This window comes from Melospiza melodia, chromosome 14 (assembly GCF_035770615.1).
Source record: "Melospiza melodia melodia isolate bMelMel2 chromosome 14, bMelMel2.pri, whole genome shotgun sequence".
NCBI lineage: Eukaryota > Metazoa > Chordata > Aves > Passeriformes > Passerellidae > Melospiza > Melospiza melodia.
In genome coordinates this window covers 5,035,747-5,050,349 of record NC_086207.1, presented here as the reverse complement: position 1 = coordinate 5,050,349, position 14,603 = coordinate 5,035,747, and the positions used below count along the sequence as shown (strand labels likewise).

At 53.5% G+C, this 14,603-nt stretch overlaps 3 protein-coding genes across 3 annotated transcripts in view; all 3 read left to right on the top strand.

Moving 5' to 3' along the window:
- The window catches only part of LOC134424629 (protocadherin alpha-C1-like), a 209,378-nt gene that overhangs the window by 36,331 nt on the left and 158,444 nt on the right, over positions 1-14,603 (top strand). The gene's annotated exons all lie outside the window — the stretch shown is intronic.
- On the top strand, positions 2,863-5,433 carry LOC134424986 (protocadherin alpha-6-like). Its single transcript, XM_063169197.1, has one exon. The coding sequence runs from the start codon at positions 2,863-2,865 to the stop codon at positions 5,431-5,433; it is 2,571 nt and encodes an 856-aa protein (XP_063025267.1).
- LOC134424985 (protocadherin alpha-2-like) lies at positions 11,281-14,055 on the top strand. The gene has a single exon (XM_063169196.1). The coding sequence runs from the start codon at positions 11,281-11,283 to the stop codon at positions 14,053-14,055; it is 2,775 nt and encodes a 924-aa protein (XP_063025266.1).

Sequence of the window (14,603 nt, the reverse complement as noted above, 5' to 3'; positions counted from 1 at the left end):
AGAAAGATGTGTGGACTGGGATCAGAGCTGTCACAATTCTAATCACAGAATCTTTGTGAACTCTAAATGAAGCTTTGCAGTGTTTCTACCTGAGATTGCTGAAAAGGAGCAAAGCACTGGTGGTGAACAGGCAGCTGGGGAGAGCCTGCCAGCTGCTGTGTGGCTTTGCAGCCCTCAGTATGTTCTCCATGCCAATCATGAGGGAAGGTGAGGATGTACGAAGAATTGAATCACACGCAGAGCAGAGTTTACAGCTGGGTAATATTGCTGGGTTCTAGCAATGTTTGATATTTCGGCAGTGATCCTGCATGTGGTACTAAATAGGGCCTGGACCCATGAGGTGGGGAGGGTGAGTTTGAGTGGAGAAGAGTCTTGCCTAAGGAAAATGTGGATACTGGGTAGAACACAATCTATGTCATAGATTGTCTCATTTCACATGGCATAGGATAAAGAATATAAGCAGCAAACCTCAAGAAAAAGTTCATGTGCATAGCGCTGCTCCCCTGGGATCGTGTCAGGACCTCCAGTAGTTCTGCATATTCTTGTGCTCTCTTGTTCCCTGTGACATTGCTGCTTGTGACATTACCTGCCATACATGCCTAATAATGCTTGTATTTTGTGCAGAATGTTGTTGGTCAAACAGAAGGTTTTTCAAATTTGTATCATGCGAGCCTTCTTGGAACATTATCTTGGTTATTTCTCTGGTCTTGGTCTTGCTAGGGACAGGAAATTGCTGGTAACATCAAGGGACACAGTCCCTTTAAACCAACACACCTGGTCCTGGCGTTTCTTTTCCTGAGAAAGCAACCAGCAATGCTACAGGTGAGTTGCTTGTACCTGAAGAAGCTGTGTGTGAGAGGTATACGAACTTTGGTTCCTGTTCAGCTGTGGTATCTTTATATTGGATCGACAGAATGTTGCCTGGATTGAAATGCCTGTGGGTTTGGAGCACCGCTGCCTGCTTTCATTCCTTTTCTGTGTCTGCCTGGCACAGAGTGAGCACGTGGAAGCAAGGACAGATGGAGAAGTGACATTAATGCGTTTTTTGGGGTAGATGTGGTTGGGCATGCAGCAGATATTCTCACTGGCCATGCGGTGGTGTTACATTTGTGGCTTTGGGTTGGATTTGGAGGTGGAACATGAGTCAGGAAGAAGAGCTCTTCATAGAGGTGTAGGAGCACTGCTTGACTGTGATGTCATTGTGCTTTTGTGACATTGGTGAATCATTGTGCTGGGCTGTGATGGGTTTGTGTTCCCGAATGAGAGACTCGTCAGTGTTGTTTGGAATCTTAGGAGACTCTTTCATTAGATGTCTCAGCAGCTGTTCCTCTGGCTTTCATGTCAGAGGGTGGTGGAAGCTGTTCTGATGTAGCAGAGCAGTTCTTTGCCACCTGACTGCCTTGCTGTGCTCTTGCAGGTCCGTGAGAGGGCTGGAGGCTGAAGAGTGTGGCCTTTGTTCTAAGGGAGGGGAGTGTGCAGGTGTGTGGGTGGGAGGTAAGCAGAAATGTTGTTCCTTGTTCTTTATCCACGGAGACAGGAGGTCGTAGGGAAATGAGAACTGTGGCCCAAGGGCATGTCTGTGATTTGTGGCAGGGGTGCTGTGGATATCTTTAATAGCTTTTTCGAAGGAAAAAAATGAACAGAAGTTACAATGATGAAAGCAGAAAATATCGAAAACAATGTCAAGGTGCAACTAATGAGAAAAGAAAACAAAGATAAAGGAAGATAGAGAGGAAGAATAGACAGGAAGAAGAAGTAGAAACTAAGTAGATTAAAAATTTAAATATGGACTTGAAGGAATCAGTGTCAAAAAAATAATGAGTTCTTTTTCCAAAGGACATTTACATTTTTCGTTGTGAGCACATTGAAAACATTTTGACCAAGGAAGAAAAGGAGATGAATAGACAAGGTGTAATCAGAAGAGAAGGGGGCAAAATAGGGCAGGGATAAGTAAGAAAGAAAAGGCAGGAAAACAGAACGAGGAAAGAGAAGGGAAAGAGAGAGAACAGAAGGGCAAAAAGGAATAGGAAATGGAAGTAACAAGAAGATTTAAAAGAAAATAAGGAGCTTATGCAAGTAGAAATAAAGCCAGAAGGAAAGTAAGGGACAGAGGTACAGGGTAGAAAAATAGAAGCAACCATACAGCAGATGACCAGAAGGCACCTACCTCGGTCGACAGTAGTTGGAGTTGGTACAGAACAAAACTCCATCATGGCCACAGCATTGGGCTCCACGCTAATGACTCCGAGTTCCATGATCAGTGATGCGATGCTGGAGGACACTGACGACTTTTCCAGTGCGGGTAAAAAATGGTGGAGGATGGAAAGAGGAAAAAAAGGGAGTAAGGAATGGGGAACGGCAAGACAATGACGAAGAAGAAAAAGAAGGAAAAGGAGATGAAGAAGGAGGAAGAAGAATGGAATGATGGGTGGAAAGGGAAACGAAAGGATTAAAAAGAGGGAATTGAATGAAGGAACATGAAGTAAGAAAGACGAAGTAAGAACAAGATATGAAAGATTGTTTGCAAGGAAACAATGAGCGATACAAAACATGAATAATAAAGAGAAAGAGAATCATGATTGGAAGAAACAGCACAGGAGATGGCCATGACGGAGCCGGTGCACAGGAGCTGTCACGGAGCGTGTGAGGCGGCGGAGCAGCGCACGGTGTCGCTGCAGGCTCAGGAACGGGTCCGTGTGGGCGGCTCCGCCCCGGTGCGGCGGAGAGCCCGGCTGTGAGCGCGGGGGGGCGGTTCGGGCCGGGCAGCAGAGCCGGTGCGTGCGGGCGGCGGCGGGGAGCCGTGCGGGACCCGGGCCGGGGCCGGCAGGCAGAGCGGCGGCGGCGGGCAGAGCGGCAGGAAGGATGGTGGAGCGTTGTTGTTTGGCGGTGGTGCGGGTGCTGGTGCTGCAGGCGGCCTGGGCGCTGTCGGGCGGGCAGGTGCGCTACTCGGTGCCGGAGGAAGCCAAGGCCGGCACGGTGGTGGGCCGTCTGGCGCAGGACCTGGGCCTGGAGGCGGGCGAGGCGGAGGCGCGGCGGCTGCGGCTGGTGGCGCCGGGCCGGCGGGCGAGCGTGGAGGTGAGCGGGGCGAGCGGCGCGCTGCTGGTGAGCTCGCGGCTGGACCGGGAGGAGCTGTGCGGCAAGAGCGCGCCGTGCGCGCTGCGCCTGGAGGTGCTGCTGGAGCGGCCGCTGCGCGTCTTCCATGTGCAGCTGGAGGTCACCGACATCAACGACAATGCCCCCGTCTTCCCCGCCGCTCGCAGAAACCTCAGCATCGCGGAATTCACCACTCTGCCCGGGTCTCGTTTCCCGCTGGAGGGCGCGTCGGATGCGGATATCGGAGCGAACGCGGAGCTAACCTACACACTCAGCCCAAGCGAGCATTTTAGCTTGGAAGTGAAATCCAAAGACGAAAATAAAATCTCCGTATTCCTCGTATTAACGAAATCTCTGGACCGCGAGACGGTTCCCGTGCACCGGTTGGTGCTGACAGCGAGTGACGGGGGGCGGCCGTCTCTGACGGGGACAATGGAGCTGCTGATCTCGGTACTCGATGCAAATGACAATGCGCCCCAGTTCAACCAGTCCGTGTATAAAGTGCAGGTACCGGAAAATACGACCCCTGGAACTGTTTTTTTCCAGCTAACAGCGACAGACAATGATGAGGGAATTAATCAAGAAATATATTATTCTTTTAGTAACGCGGTTTCTGCCAAAATTCAGGACCTTTTTAAAATCGACGAAAAGACTGGGGAAATACGGACTGCCGGTGAACTGGATTTCGAGGAAAGTCAGTCATATGACCTTGAGATCGAAGCGAGAGATAAAGGGACGCCCCCGCTATCGGGTCACTGCAGCGTGGAAGTGAAGGTTTTAGACAAGAACGACAACGCGCCGGAGGTGTGGGTAACGTCGCTGTCGGTGCCGGTGCCCGAGGACGCGTCGTTGGGGACGGTGGTGGCCCTGCTGAGCGTGTCGGACCGGGACTCGGGCGAGAACGGTCGCGTGCGGTGCTGGGTGTGGCCGGCGTCGCCGTTCGGTCTGGAGGCGACGTTCGCGGGCTCGTACTCGCTGGTGCTGCGCGAGGCGCTGGACCGGGAGCGGGTGTCGGAGTACGAGGTGGAGGTGCGTGCGGAGGACGGCGGGGCGCCGGCGCTGCGCGCCAGCCGCGGGCTGCGGGTGCCGGTGTCGGACGTGAACGACAACGCGCCCTCGTTCGCGCAGGCCGTGTACACGGTGCTGGCGCGGGAGAACAACGCGGCGGGCGCGGAGCTGGCGCGGCTGTGGGCGCGGGACCCGGACGAGGCGGCCAACGGGCGCGTCAGCTACTCGGTGTGGGACGGCGGCGTGGGCGTGGGCGTGGGCGGCGGCGCCGCGGGGTCGTCGTCGTCGGGAGTTGGGTGGCGTCCGGCGTCGAGCTACGTGTCGGTGGACGCGGAGAGCGGGCGTCTGTGGGCGCTGCAGCCCTTGGACTACGAGGAGCTGCAGGTGCTGCAGTTCGAGGTGCGCGCGGTGGACGCGGGGGAGCCGCCGCTGAGCGGCAACGCCACGGTGCAGCTGTTCGTGCTGGACGAGAACGACAACGCGCCGGCGCTGCTGCCGGCCGCGGGCTCTGCAGCGGAGGCGGGCGGCGCGGCGGCGGCGGAGGCGGCGGTGGCGCTGGCGGGGGCGGGCTCGGAGTCGGGCACGCTGTGGGCGTGGGCGGCGTGGGGGGCGCCGGCGGGGCAGGTGGTGGCCAAGATCCGCGCCGTGGACGCCGACTCGGGCTACAACGCGTGGCTGCGCTACGAGCTGTGGGAGCCGCGGGGCAAGGGCCCGTTCCGCGTGGGGCTCTACAGCGGCGAGGTGAGCACGGCGCGGGCGCTGGACGAGGCGGACGGGCCTCGCCAGAGGCTGCTGATCGTCGTGCGCGACCACGGCGAGCCGGCGCGCTCGGCCACGGCCACGCTCAGCGTGTCGCTGCTCGAGGCCGCCGAGGCGGCGCTGGCCGCGGGATCCTCGTCGTCGTCGTCGTCGTTGTCGGCGGTGTCGCGCTCGGCGGCGGGCGTGGAGCTCGGGGCCGGGGCGGCGAGCGCGGCCACCAACGTGTGGCTGGTGGTGGCCATCTGCGCCGTGTCCAGCCTCTTCCTGCTGGCCGTGGTGCTGTACGGGGCGTCGCGCTGGGCGCCGCGGGCGGCCGTGCTCTCGGGGCCCGGGCCCACCACGCTCGTGTGCGCCAGCGAAGTGGGCAGCTGGTCCTACTCGCAGCGCCACAGCCGCAGCCTGTGCGTGGCGGACGGCGCTGCCAAGAGCGACCTCATGGTTTTCAGTCCCAACTTCCCTCCGCCACCGCCCGCTCCTGCAGCCAAGGACACGCAGCCGGAGCCCTCCGCTCTCCTCGATACGGTCAGTGCCACTGCTTTCATTCCCCTGTCTGATGATTTTTATCAGCCCTAATGAGAAGCTGCTGTTTGAAGCCGGTCTCCGTTCTCACGGCTTGAGGTTCTTGGGTAGCTAGCGGGTCCTTAAGAATGCCAATTGCACGTTTATATCCGTCACCGCGACCTTGTTGTAGCCTCCCGCTCTTTCTGAGGGGGTCCAGAATATATATAAGGCAGCATTCGCGAGCAGTTACTGTAGGCAAGTGATGTTTGGTCCCCTAAATGTGATTTGTTCTGCTCTAGATTTAAATTACGTTTCTGTGCGACTCGGGGTGCCCGGCGATGAGAGATTTGCAGACAGCGAGGGGGTTCTATTTCTCATGTGTATCATTTCCACCCCATTTGGGTGAAGGTGTTCAAGACAGCCAGGCTGTGTTGGTGACAGACTCACATGCGCTGTGCATACCCCCCCCACCTTGCTTTTCATGATTGTTGCCCGTGCTAGTATTCTTTTTATTTTTTTTAATTGAAAGCTGGCATCCTCTTCTTTGGATGTGGTCGTGTGAAGGCATGATGCAAGGTAAAAAATGGATATTCAAGGACAAAAGTTTTGTATTATCTTTCTGTTATGCGACTCATTTAGAAAATAGGGTAGTTGTGGCAATAGACTTCCTATGATCTTTTAGCATGTATCGTGTTGCTCTGGTTATTTTAGTATAAAGCGTTCAGGGAGAAGAGTGTGACCCGAGGTATGTGTTTAAAGGGAAATTTATTTGTTGTTTTTTTGCTCTGCTTTGCATTTCTGACCAGAAATGTAGTGTCAAGTACATTGTCCTTTTTTTCATGTCCTCAAAATTTACATGAAATATCACATCAATGATCAAGACTTAAAAGGACTTTAACAGTGGAAATCTTCACTTCTGTAATGAACAAACAAATAGCCCTCAAAAATCCAAGGATCACCTTTCCCCACCAATTCTCAAATAACATTCTCCTACACAGGCAATACCATCTATTATAGTAGTGTCCTTGCCACAGTTTTTGTTCTTCCTTGGAGCACAAAATCAAAGCCATTGCTGTTTAGAGGTTTCTACATCACCTCTGAAAATAATATTCCTGTAGAAAAGCATTACAAAACATGAGGTGTCAGCAGCAGAGCATCTCTTATTCACTGTGTTGATGATACCGTCCCTGGATTTTTACCGTGTGTCATTGCTGGGAAGCATAAGCCATTGTCATGTTTACCCTGTGGTAGGAAAGGAAACTGTGGTCTGTTGTATATAGCAGGGCCTGGCACTTTTTTGATGGGAAGGATGACCATGAGCAGCAGAAAGACTGGTGTGGGGAAGTGAAAATTCTTGGGGAGACAATGGATCATGTAACAAAATATAATGAGGTTATATATCTGTCTTTAGAACGGGTCTCAGAGTGAAGGATTTGTACAGGAAAGGCAGAGACAGGATGGGAACAGAAGAGTGTTCTTGTTGAGGATGCTTTCCTGCTTCCTAAGGGTCTGGAGTGGGAGGCCCTCCTGGCAAAGAGATGAGAGTGTGATTCTGAAACGCCCACAGTGTCCCTTGCAATTAGTAATCTCTCCATCAGGGACTGTCTCTGCTGCTGCTGCCTGCCTGGTGTAGGCCATGTGTTGGTAAGTGTGGGGATCCTTAAGATCAGAGAGTTTTGGCAAAGCTGCAAAAGGCAAGCCTCAGAGACAACAGAACTGTGATTAAAGCTAAGCAGTAGCCATAAGATTTATCAGCAGAAAAATTATGTAAGAAGTAGAAAAATAAGGACAAATAGAGCAACAGTCCGTGTATGAACACTTGTCTAGAATAACTCCCTAAGCTACAGAAAAGTTTTTCTTGTGAGATATTAAGAAGTTCAAAGCTTAAATATAGAGCTCTGTGCATTGTGTTTTAAGGGTTACAAGCAGGTATTGTATTTGAAATAATCAAGCAGTGTTTAACTGAAGGTGCGTATGCTTATAGTGGTTTGATAGAACTACTGTCAAGATGGTTTTGCTTTGTGTAATTGGTCACAAAACTTGTAAAGTAAGTTGAAACATTCCTTGTCTGCTGCTGGAGATGTGAGCTGCTGGCATCTTCCCATTGTCATAACCATGTAATGAGACTGATGCTGGAAAATCAAACAGCTTGAGATTTGTTCCCCAGCAGTCCTGTCCTGCTCGTGATTTGTACAGAGACCCCTGGGCAGTGATAGTAAAAGTTGGTGAGATGGAGAGTGCTGAAGGTTGTATGATGAAACAGCTTATTCAGGTTCAAGGTTTTAAGGTTTTTTGGAAAGGGAACGCTTCAACTTGCTATCCTTGTGTAATAGTCTCTAGAGCTGTAGATTTTGCCATGATGATTCCTTCCTCCTCCTCAAGTGGAATTTGCAAGGATTTATTTTATTATATGTGGTTGTAATCTTTATGTGCTCAACTTCCTTTACTTGTGCACTGCACAAGTGGCCTCAGTAGAGATGGTGTGTCCTGATGTCACATGTGGATCATTCTGATATCTGCAAGAACACCCCAAAACCTGCATGATTTGCCCAGTTTGTGTGGTGCAAGCTGTCCCTCATGGCTGACCCTGTGAGTGCTCTTGTGCTTTGGCACTTGCTGTGTTCTCTTGGAGAAATAAATCTGTGTCGACCGGGATAAGAGCAGCCACAGCTCTGATCACAGAATTTTTATGAACTCTAGCGTGCAGCTCTGTGGTGTTTCTACCCAAGGTTACTGAAAAGGAACAAAGCATTTGTGGTGAAGATCATGTAGCTGGAAAGAGTTTTTAGACATTCTGTACATCTTTTGCGGTGGTCATGAAGGAAGATGAGGAATTACAAGGGCCTGGATCACATTCAGAGTGGGGTTTATAAGCAGGGCATGTCTCTGGGGTTGAGCAATGTTTGATATCTTGGCAGGGATCCTGCGTGTGGCGGTAAATAAGGCCTGGGCCTATGTGATAGGGAGGGTGAATTTGAGTGGGAAGGAGTGTTGCCCCAGGGAAAGGCAGATGCTGAATAGAACATGGCTTGCAGCATTGGAGGAACTGGAGAATGTCTGGTTAGCTGTGGAGATCTCATTTCCTCTGCCTTGTGATAGAGGATGTCAGTAGAAATCCTTCAGAAAAATACCCAGCACGTAGTGCTGCTCTTCTGGGATCTTCTCAGGACCTCCAGCACATCTCTGTATTTTTGTTTTCTGTTTTTCCCTATGATATTACAGCTTATGAAGTGACTGGCCATCCATGCCTTTAATCACTTGTCTTTAATGTGGAATTTTCTTGATAAAAGAGAAGACTTTTTGAAATTTGTTTCATTCTGCCAGGCTTTCTTGGGACATGGCATCAGTCATCTCCCTGGTCTTGGTCTCCTAGCTGGCACTGAGGGTAACTGTCCCTTAAAACAAGTACTCCTGGTCCTGGAGTTTTTTTTTCTGAAGAATCAACCAGTGATGTTACAGGTGAGTTACTCCTACCAGAAGAGGCTGTGTGTGAGAGACAGGTGTACTTTGGTTCCTGTGATGCCTTAAGTTTTAGCTTTACAGAGATATCCTCCATATTTTCCAGATTCTGTACTGCATTTTTAATATTTTCCAGATTCTGTACTGCATTGGTATATAACTCTGAACTTCATGTGAAGTGTTAGCAAGTTCTCCTCACAGTTCAGTCAGACAAAACAATCCTTTTCCAGCCCAAGAGCTAAGGACAATGTTGCAGGTTCTAGCCCAAGAAGTGTAACCAACAGTGAATTTAGGAGAGCAATCTGGGAGGATGGGACTGCATGACCTGGAGCTGTAATTGGACAATTAACGCCAATATTTAAACGTACCAAAAATTATAAAAGTTAGAAAACTCATGACCCACCATCCGTCTTGGGTGCAGCCTTGACCGGGCTCCTGTAATGCCCAAGGTGCATCCTTTGAAGGCCTTTTAATAAATCCCTACTTTATTCCTTTAGCACTGTCTAGCCTCTGTTCTATGCAGCCTCTCAATGCATCACTTGTTCAGCTGTGGTATCTTCACTTGGGATCAACTAAATATTGCCTGAATTGAAATTCCAATAGGCCTGGAGCACCATTATGTGCTCTCATTTGATTCTGCTGCTTCCTGGCACAGGGTGAGAAGAGGGAAGGAAAGGCAGATGGAGAAGTGACCTTAATGCTTTTCTAGGGGTAGATGTGCTGGGCATGCAGAGGATGCTTTCAGTGACAGTGCCGTGGTGAATTTTGTAATAGCACTGCAGGTGAAAACTAAGTCAGTCAGAATTGCTCTCTGTCCAGGTAAATGGGGAATGTGGAGTCATCATGCTTTATTTTGCAGTGTTCTTGGAGGATTATCGTGCTGGACACTGATGAGTTTGATTTTGAAGAGGAGAGACTCCCTTAATAACTTGGACTCTCGAGGCTTTTTTGTATTATATGTCTGCATTGGTGGAATATTCTCTGATGTAACAAAGCTGTTCTCTACTATGTGATTGCTTTGTTGATTTATTTCTTGGGTCCTTGAGATGACTGAAGCCTCCAAACGTGGATTGGATCCTGAAGGGAGAGGAAGTTGCAGGTGCTTGGTAGGGGAGGAATAGAAGGCTATTCCCTGTCATGAGGAATGAGAGGTGGGAGTGCCCTGTTCCTAAAGCATGTTGGTGCTTCATGGTGTGATGGTGTAGCTATTTTTAAAACATTTCCTTAAGGGGAAAATACACAATAGAAGATTCAAGGATGGCCGCAACAGACAAGGTGAGACAAAGAAAGATCAAAGAAGAAAAAGATAAAACGGAAGAAGAAAATAGACAAAGAAGTAGTGGGTAAAAGAAGCAATGGAAGGAATCGTTGCAAGGAAGAAGAACGAGAACATTATTCAAAGGACATGTTCATTGCTAGTATTACATAAACATTTGGAAAGAATATTAGTAAAGGAAATAGAAGCACGTACGAGATAAAACAGAAAATGAGAAGGGGGAGGTAAAAATATTACAGTTAAGAGCAAGAAGAAGACATGGGGAAAGAGAACCAGGAAATAGAAGGGAAAGAGAGAAAGAATAGCAAAAGGAGGAAATGAAGGAGAAAAGGTTATGTCAAGAAAGGCGACTATAAAAGAAAAAATTAAGACAGAAAGAGAGCAAGGAATTAACAAAGATAGAAGAGAATGGAAGCAAAAAGGAGGAAGATAAAGGACTTGATCAGCAGGCACTGACCTTGTTTACACGCTGAGAAGAGCTCCTCCGGAACAGCCTTTCCCCGCTTGGAGAACCGCGCTCCGGCGCTGATACACCATAATTGGCACTGATTAACCGTAATTAGCTCTGAGAACTCCATCATCAATGGTCTCCGCCGGGATGCAAGAGGAACAGGCGAATTGCCGGAGGGGTTAAAGAAGAGGGATGAATGGAAAGGAAGGTTAAATGGCTTAAAGATTAGGGCAGGGCAATAAAGCAAAAGGACAATATGGAGGGGAAGCAATCTAAAACAAGAGGAAGATTAAAAAGGAAAGAAAAGGGAAACGGAGGGAAAAGCGAACAATGAAAACCAGAGAAATGACGGAAGGGGGAAAGGAAGGAGAGGATGAGGGAAAGAAATAAATCTATGAAGGCAAATAGCAATCGTTAAAGAAAAGGAATTATAAAAATAAGAGGAGCACAGAAGAAGAGACGGCAGAGGGGATGGCCATAACGGAGCGGGTGCACTGGAGCTGTCACGGAGCGTGTGAGGCGGCGGAGCAGCGCACGGTGTCGCTGCAGGCTCAGGAACGGGTCCGTGTGGGCGGCTCCGCCCCGGTGCGGCGGAGAGCCCGGCTGTGAGGGCGGGGGGGCGGCTCGGGCCGGGCAGCCGAGCCGGTGCGTGCGGGCGGCGGCGGGGAGCCGTGCGGGGCCCGGGCCGGGGCCGGCAGGCAGAGCGGCGGCGGCGGGCAGAGCGGCAGGAAGGATGGTCGAGCGTTGTTGTGTGGCGGTGGTGCGGGTGCTGGTGCTGCAGGCGGCCTGGGCGCTGTCGGGCGGGCAGGTGCGCTACTCGGTGCCGGAGGAAGCCAAGGCCGGCACGGTGGTGGGCCGTCTGGCGCAGGACCTGGGCCTGGAGGCGGGCGAGGCGGAGGCGCGGCGGCTGCGGCTGGTGGCGCCGGGCCGGCGGGCGAGCGTGGAGGTGAGCGGGGCGAGCGGCGCGCTGCTGGTGAGCTCGCGGCTGGACCGGGAGGAGCTGTGCGGCAAGAGCGCGCCGTGCGCGCTGCGCCTGGAGGTGCTGCTGGAGCGGCCGCTGCGCGTCTTCCATGTGCAGCTGGAGGTCACCGACATCAACGACAATGCCCCCGTCTTCCCCGCCGCCCGGAAAAACCTCAGCATCGCGGAATCGTCTCTGCTGGGGTCTCGTTTCCCGCTGGAGGGCGCGTCGGATGCGGATATCGGAGTAAATGCGCAGCTCACCTACACACTCAGCCCTAGCGAGCATTTCTCTCTGGATTTGCACCGGAGCGAGGAATATCGAGAATCCCTGTTTCTGGTACTCACGAAATCTCTGGACCGCGAGACGATTCCAGCGCACCGGCTGGTGCTGACAGCGACTGACGGGGGCCGGCCATCTCTGACGGGGACAATGGAGCTGGTAATCTCGGTGGAGGATGCAAACGACAATGCGCCTCAATTCAACCAGTCTGTGTATAAAGTGCATCTTCCAGAGAGTGCTGCGGTGGGCACGATGGTGGCAAGAGTGTATGCCACCGATCCTGATTTGGCAAGTAACGGAGAAGTGACATTTAGTGTGAGCAATATTTTTCCTGAAAAGGGGATGAACACTTTCCTTTTAAATGCGAGGACGGGTGAAATTAATCTGGTGGGCACCGTGGACTATGAAGAGGTTCGTTTATATGAGATCCAAATCGAAGCGAGGGATAAGGGGACACCCTCTCTGTCGGGTCACTGCAAGCTGGTGCTGGAGGTTCTGGACGTGAACGACAACGCTCCGGAGGTGTGGGTAACGTCGCTGTCGGTGCCGGTGCCGGAGGACGCGTCATTGGGGACGGTGGTGGCCCTGCTGAGCGTGTCGGACCGGGACTCGGGCGAGAACGGTCGCGTGCGGTGCTGGGTGTGGCCGGCGTCACCGTTCGGTCTGGAGGCGACGTTCGCGGGCTCGTACTCGCTGGTGCTGCGCGAGGCGCTGGACCGGGAGCGGGTGTCGGAGTACGAGGTGGAGGTGCGTGCGGAGGACGGCGGGGCGCCGGCGCTGCGCGCCAGCCGCGGGCTGCGGGTGCCGGTGTCGGACGTGAACGACAACGCGCCCTTGTTCGCGCAGGCCGTGTACACGGTGCTGGCGCGGGAGAACAACGCGGCGGGCGCGGAGCTGGCGCGGCTGTGGGCGCGGGACCCGGACGAGGCGGCCAACGGGCGCGTCAGCTACTCGGTGTGGGACGGCGGCGTGGGCGTGGGCGGCGGCGGGGCCGCGGGGTCGTCGTCGTCGGGCGTTGGGTGGCGTCCGGCGTCGAGCTACGTGTCGGTGGACACGGAGAGCGGGCGTCTGTGGGCGCTGCAGCCCTTGGACTACGAGGAGCTGCAGGTGCTGCAGTTCGAGGTGCGCGCGGTGGACGCGGGGGAGCCGCCGCTGAGCGGCAACGCCACGGTGCAGCTGTTCGTGCTGGACGAGAACGACAACGCGCCGGCGCTGCTGCCGGCCGCGGGCTCGGCAGCGGAGGCGGGCGGCGCGGCGGCGGCGGAGGCGGCTTTGGCGCTGGCGGGGGCGGGCTCGGAGTCGGGCACGCTGTGGGCGTGGGCGGCGTGGGGGGCGCCGGCGGGGCAGGTGGTGGCCAAGATCCGCGCCGTGGACGCCGACTCGGGCTACAACGCGTGGCTGCGCTACGAGCTGTGGGAGCCGCGGGGCAAGGGCCCGTTCCGCGTGGGGCTCTACAGCGGCGAGGTGAGCACGGCGCGGGCGCTGGACGAGGCGGACGGGCCTCGCCAGAGGCTGCTGATCGTCGTGCGCGACCACGGCGAGCCGGCGCGCTCGGCCACGGCCACGCTCAGCGTGTCGCTGCTCGAGGCCGCCGAGGCGGCGCTGGCCGCGGGATCCTCGTCGTCGTCGTCGTTGTCGGCGGTGTCGCGCTCGGCGGCGGGCGTGGAGCTCGGGGCCGGGGCGGCGAGCGCGGCCACCAACGTGTGGCTGGTGGTGGCCATCTGCGCCGTGTCCAGCCTCTTCCTGCTGGCCGTGGTGCTGTACGGGGCGTCGCGCTGGGCGCCGCGGGCGGCCGTGCTCTCGGCGCCCGGGCCCACCACGCTCGTGTGCGCCAGCGAAGTGGGCAGCTGGTCCTACTCGCAGCGCCACAGCCGCAGCCTGTGCGTGGCGGACGGCGCTGCCAAGAGCGACCTCATGGTTTTCAGCCCCAACTTCCCTCCGCCGCCGCCCGCTCCTGCAGCCAAGGAGACGCAGCCGGAGCCCTCCGCTCTCCTCGACACGGTCAGTGCCACTGCCTTTCTCTCGTCTCCCACCCGTACCAAACCCTTCTGTCCCTCCAAGTGTGCAGGTTTTGCCGGAATCCGGGCTCCGTTCCCACGGCCTGAGAGCGATGAGTGCTTGACGGTTTCTTCACGGGTGCTTAAGGATAGCAATGGCACATTTGCATCTGCCCTTTGGGGGAATATAGAATTATCGCCGCAGCCTGGTGCAGTTATGGTCATCAGCTGCAGTTTGCTGCTCTGTGTGTCAATTGTTCTGTCCTAGAATGAATTCCCTGCCTATTGCAATGAGAAGTGCCCTAGGGTGTCAGGTTTGGAAACTGTCTTGCCTGGTTCAGTTTAGGGTTTCCACCCGAGTTTGCTGATGGAATGCAAGATAGGCAGGCTGTGGTTCTGACAGTCCTCCCAGCACTACACGCCGTCTTATTGTCTTTGTTGACTGATACCCTTCCTGTTTTATTCTGAATTGTTACTGAAATCTCTTTTCATTAATTTCTCTCTGCAAGACATGTGATGCAGTGTGGTTATTTGAGTGCCATGGAAAAATCGTATCTAGTCGGTTCCTCCACTAGAATCATTAAGGAAACAATAAAGGCAGTATAGAGTTTATCCCTGTTGTGGTGGGTTTTTTTTTGTTGTTGTTTGTTTGGGTTTTTTTTTTTTTTTTTGTTTTTTTGAGGTATCTTCTTGCTTTTCTTAGTAACATATGGGTTCGGGTAGCCCAATGTGACCAAAGGTAAATGTGGCAAAGGTAAAATTTGTTTCTCTTCCTGCTGCCTGGTCCCTACGCTGTGGATTTGTATTTCCATTCAG

Excerpts from the sequence above, each read along its gene's own strand:
- LOC134424986 (XM_063169197.1), top strand. The coding sequence starts at position 2,863 with ATGGTGGAGCGTTGTTGTTTGGCGGTGGTGCGGGTGCTGGTGCTGCAG.
- LOC134424985 (XM_063169196.1), top strand. The coding sequence starts at position 11,281 with ATGGTCGAGCGTTGTTGTGTGGCGGTGGTGCGGGTGCTGGTGCTGCAG.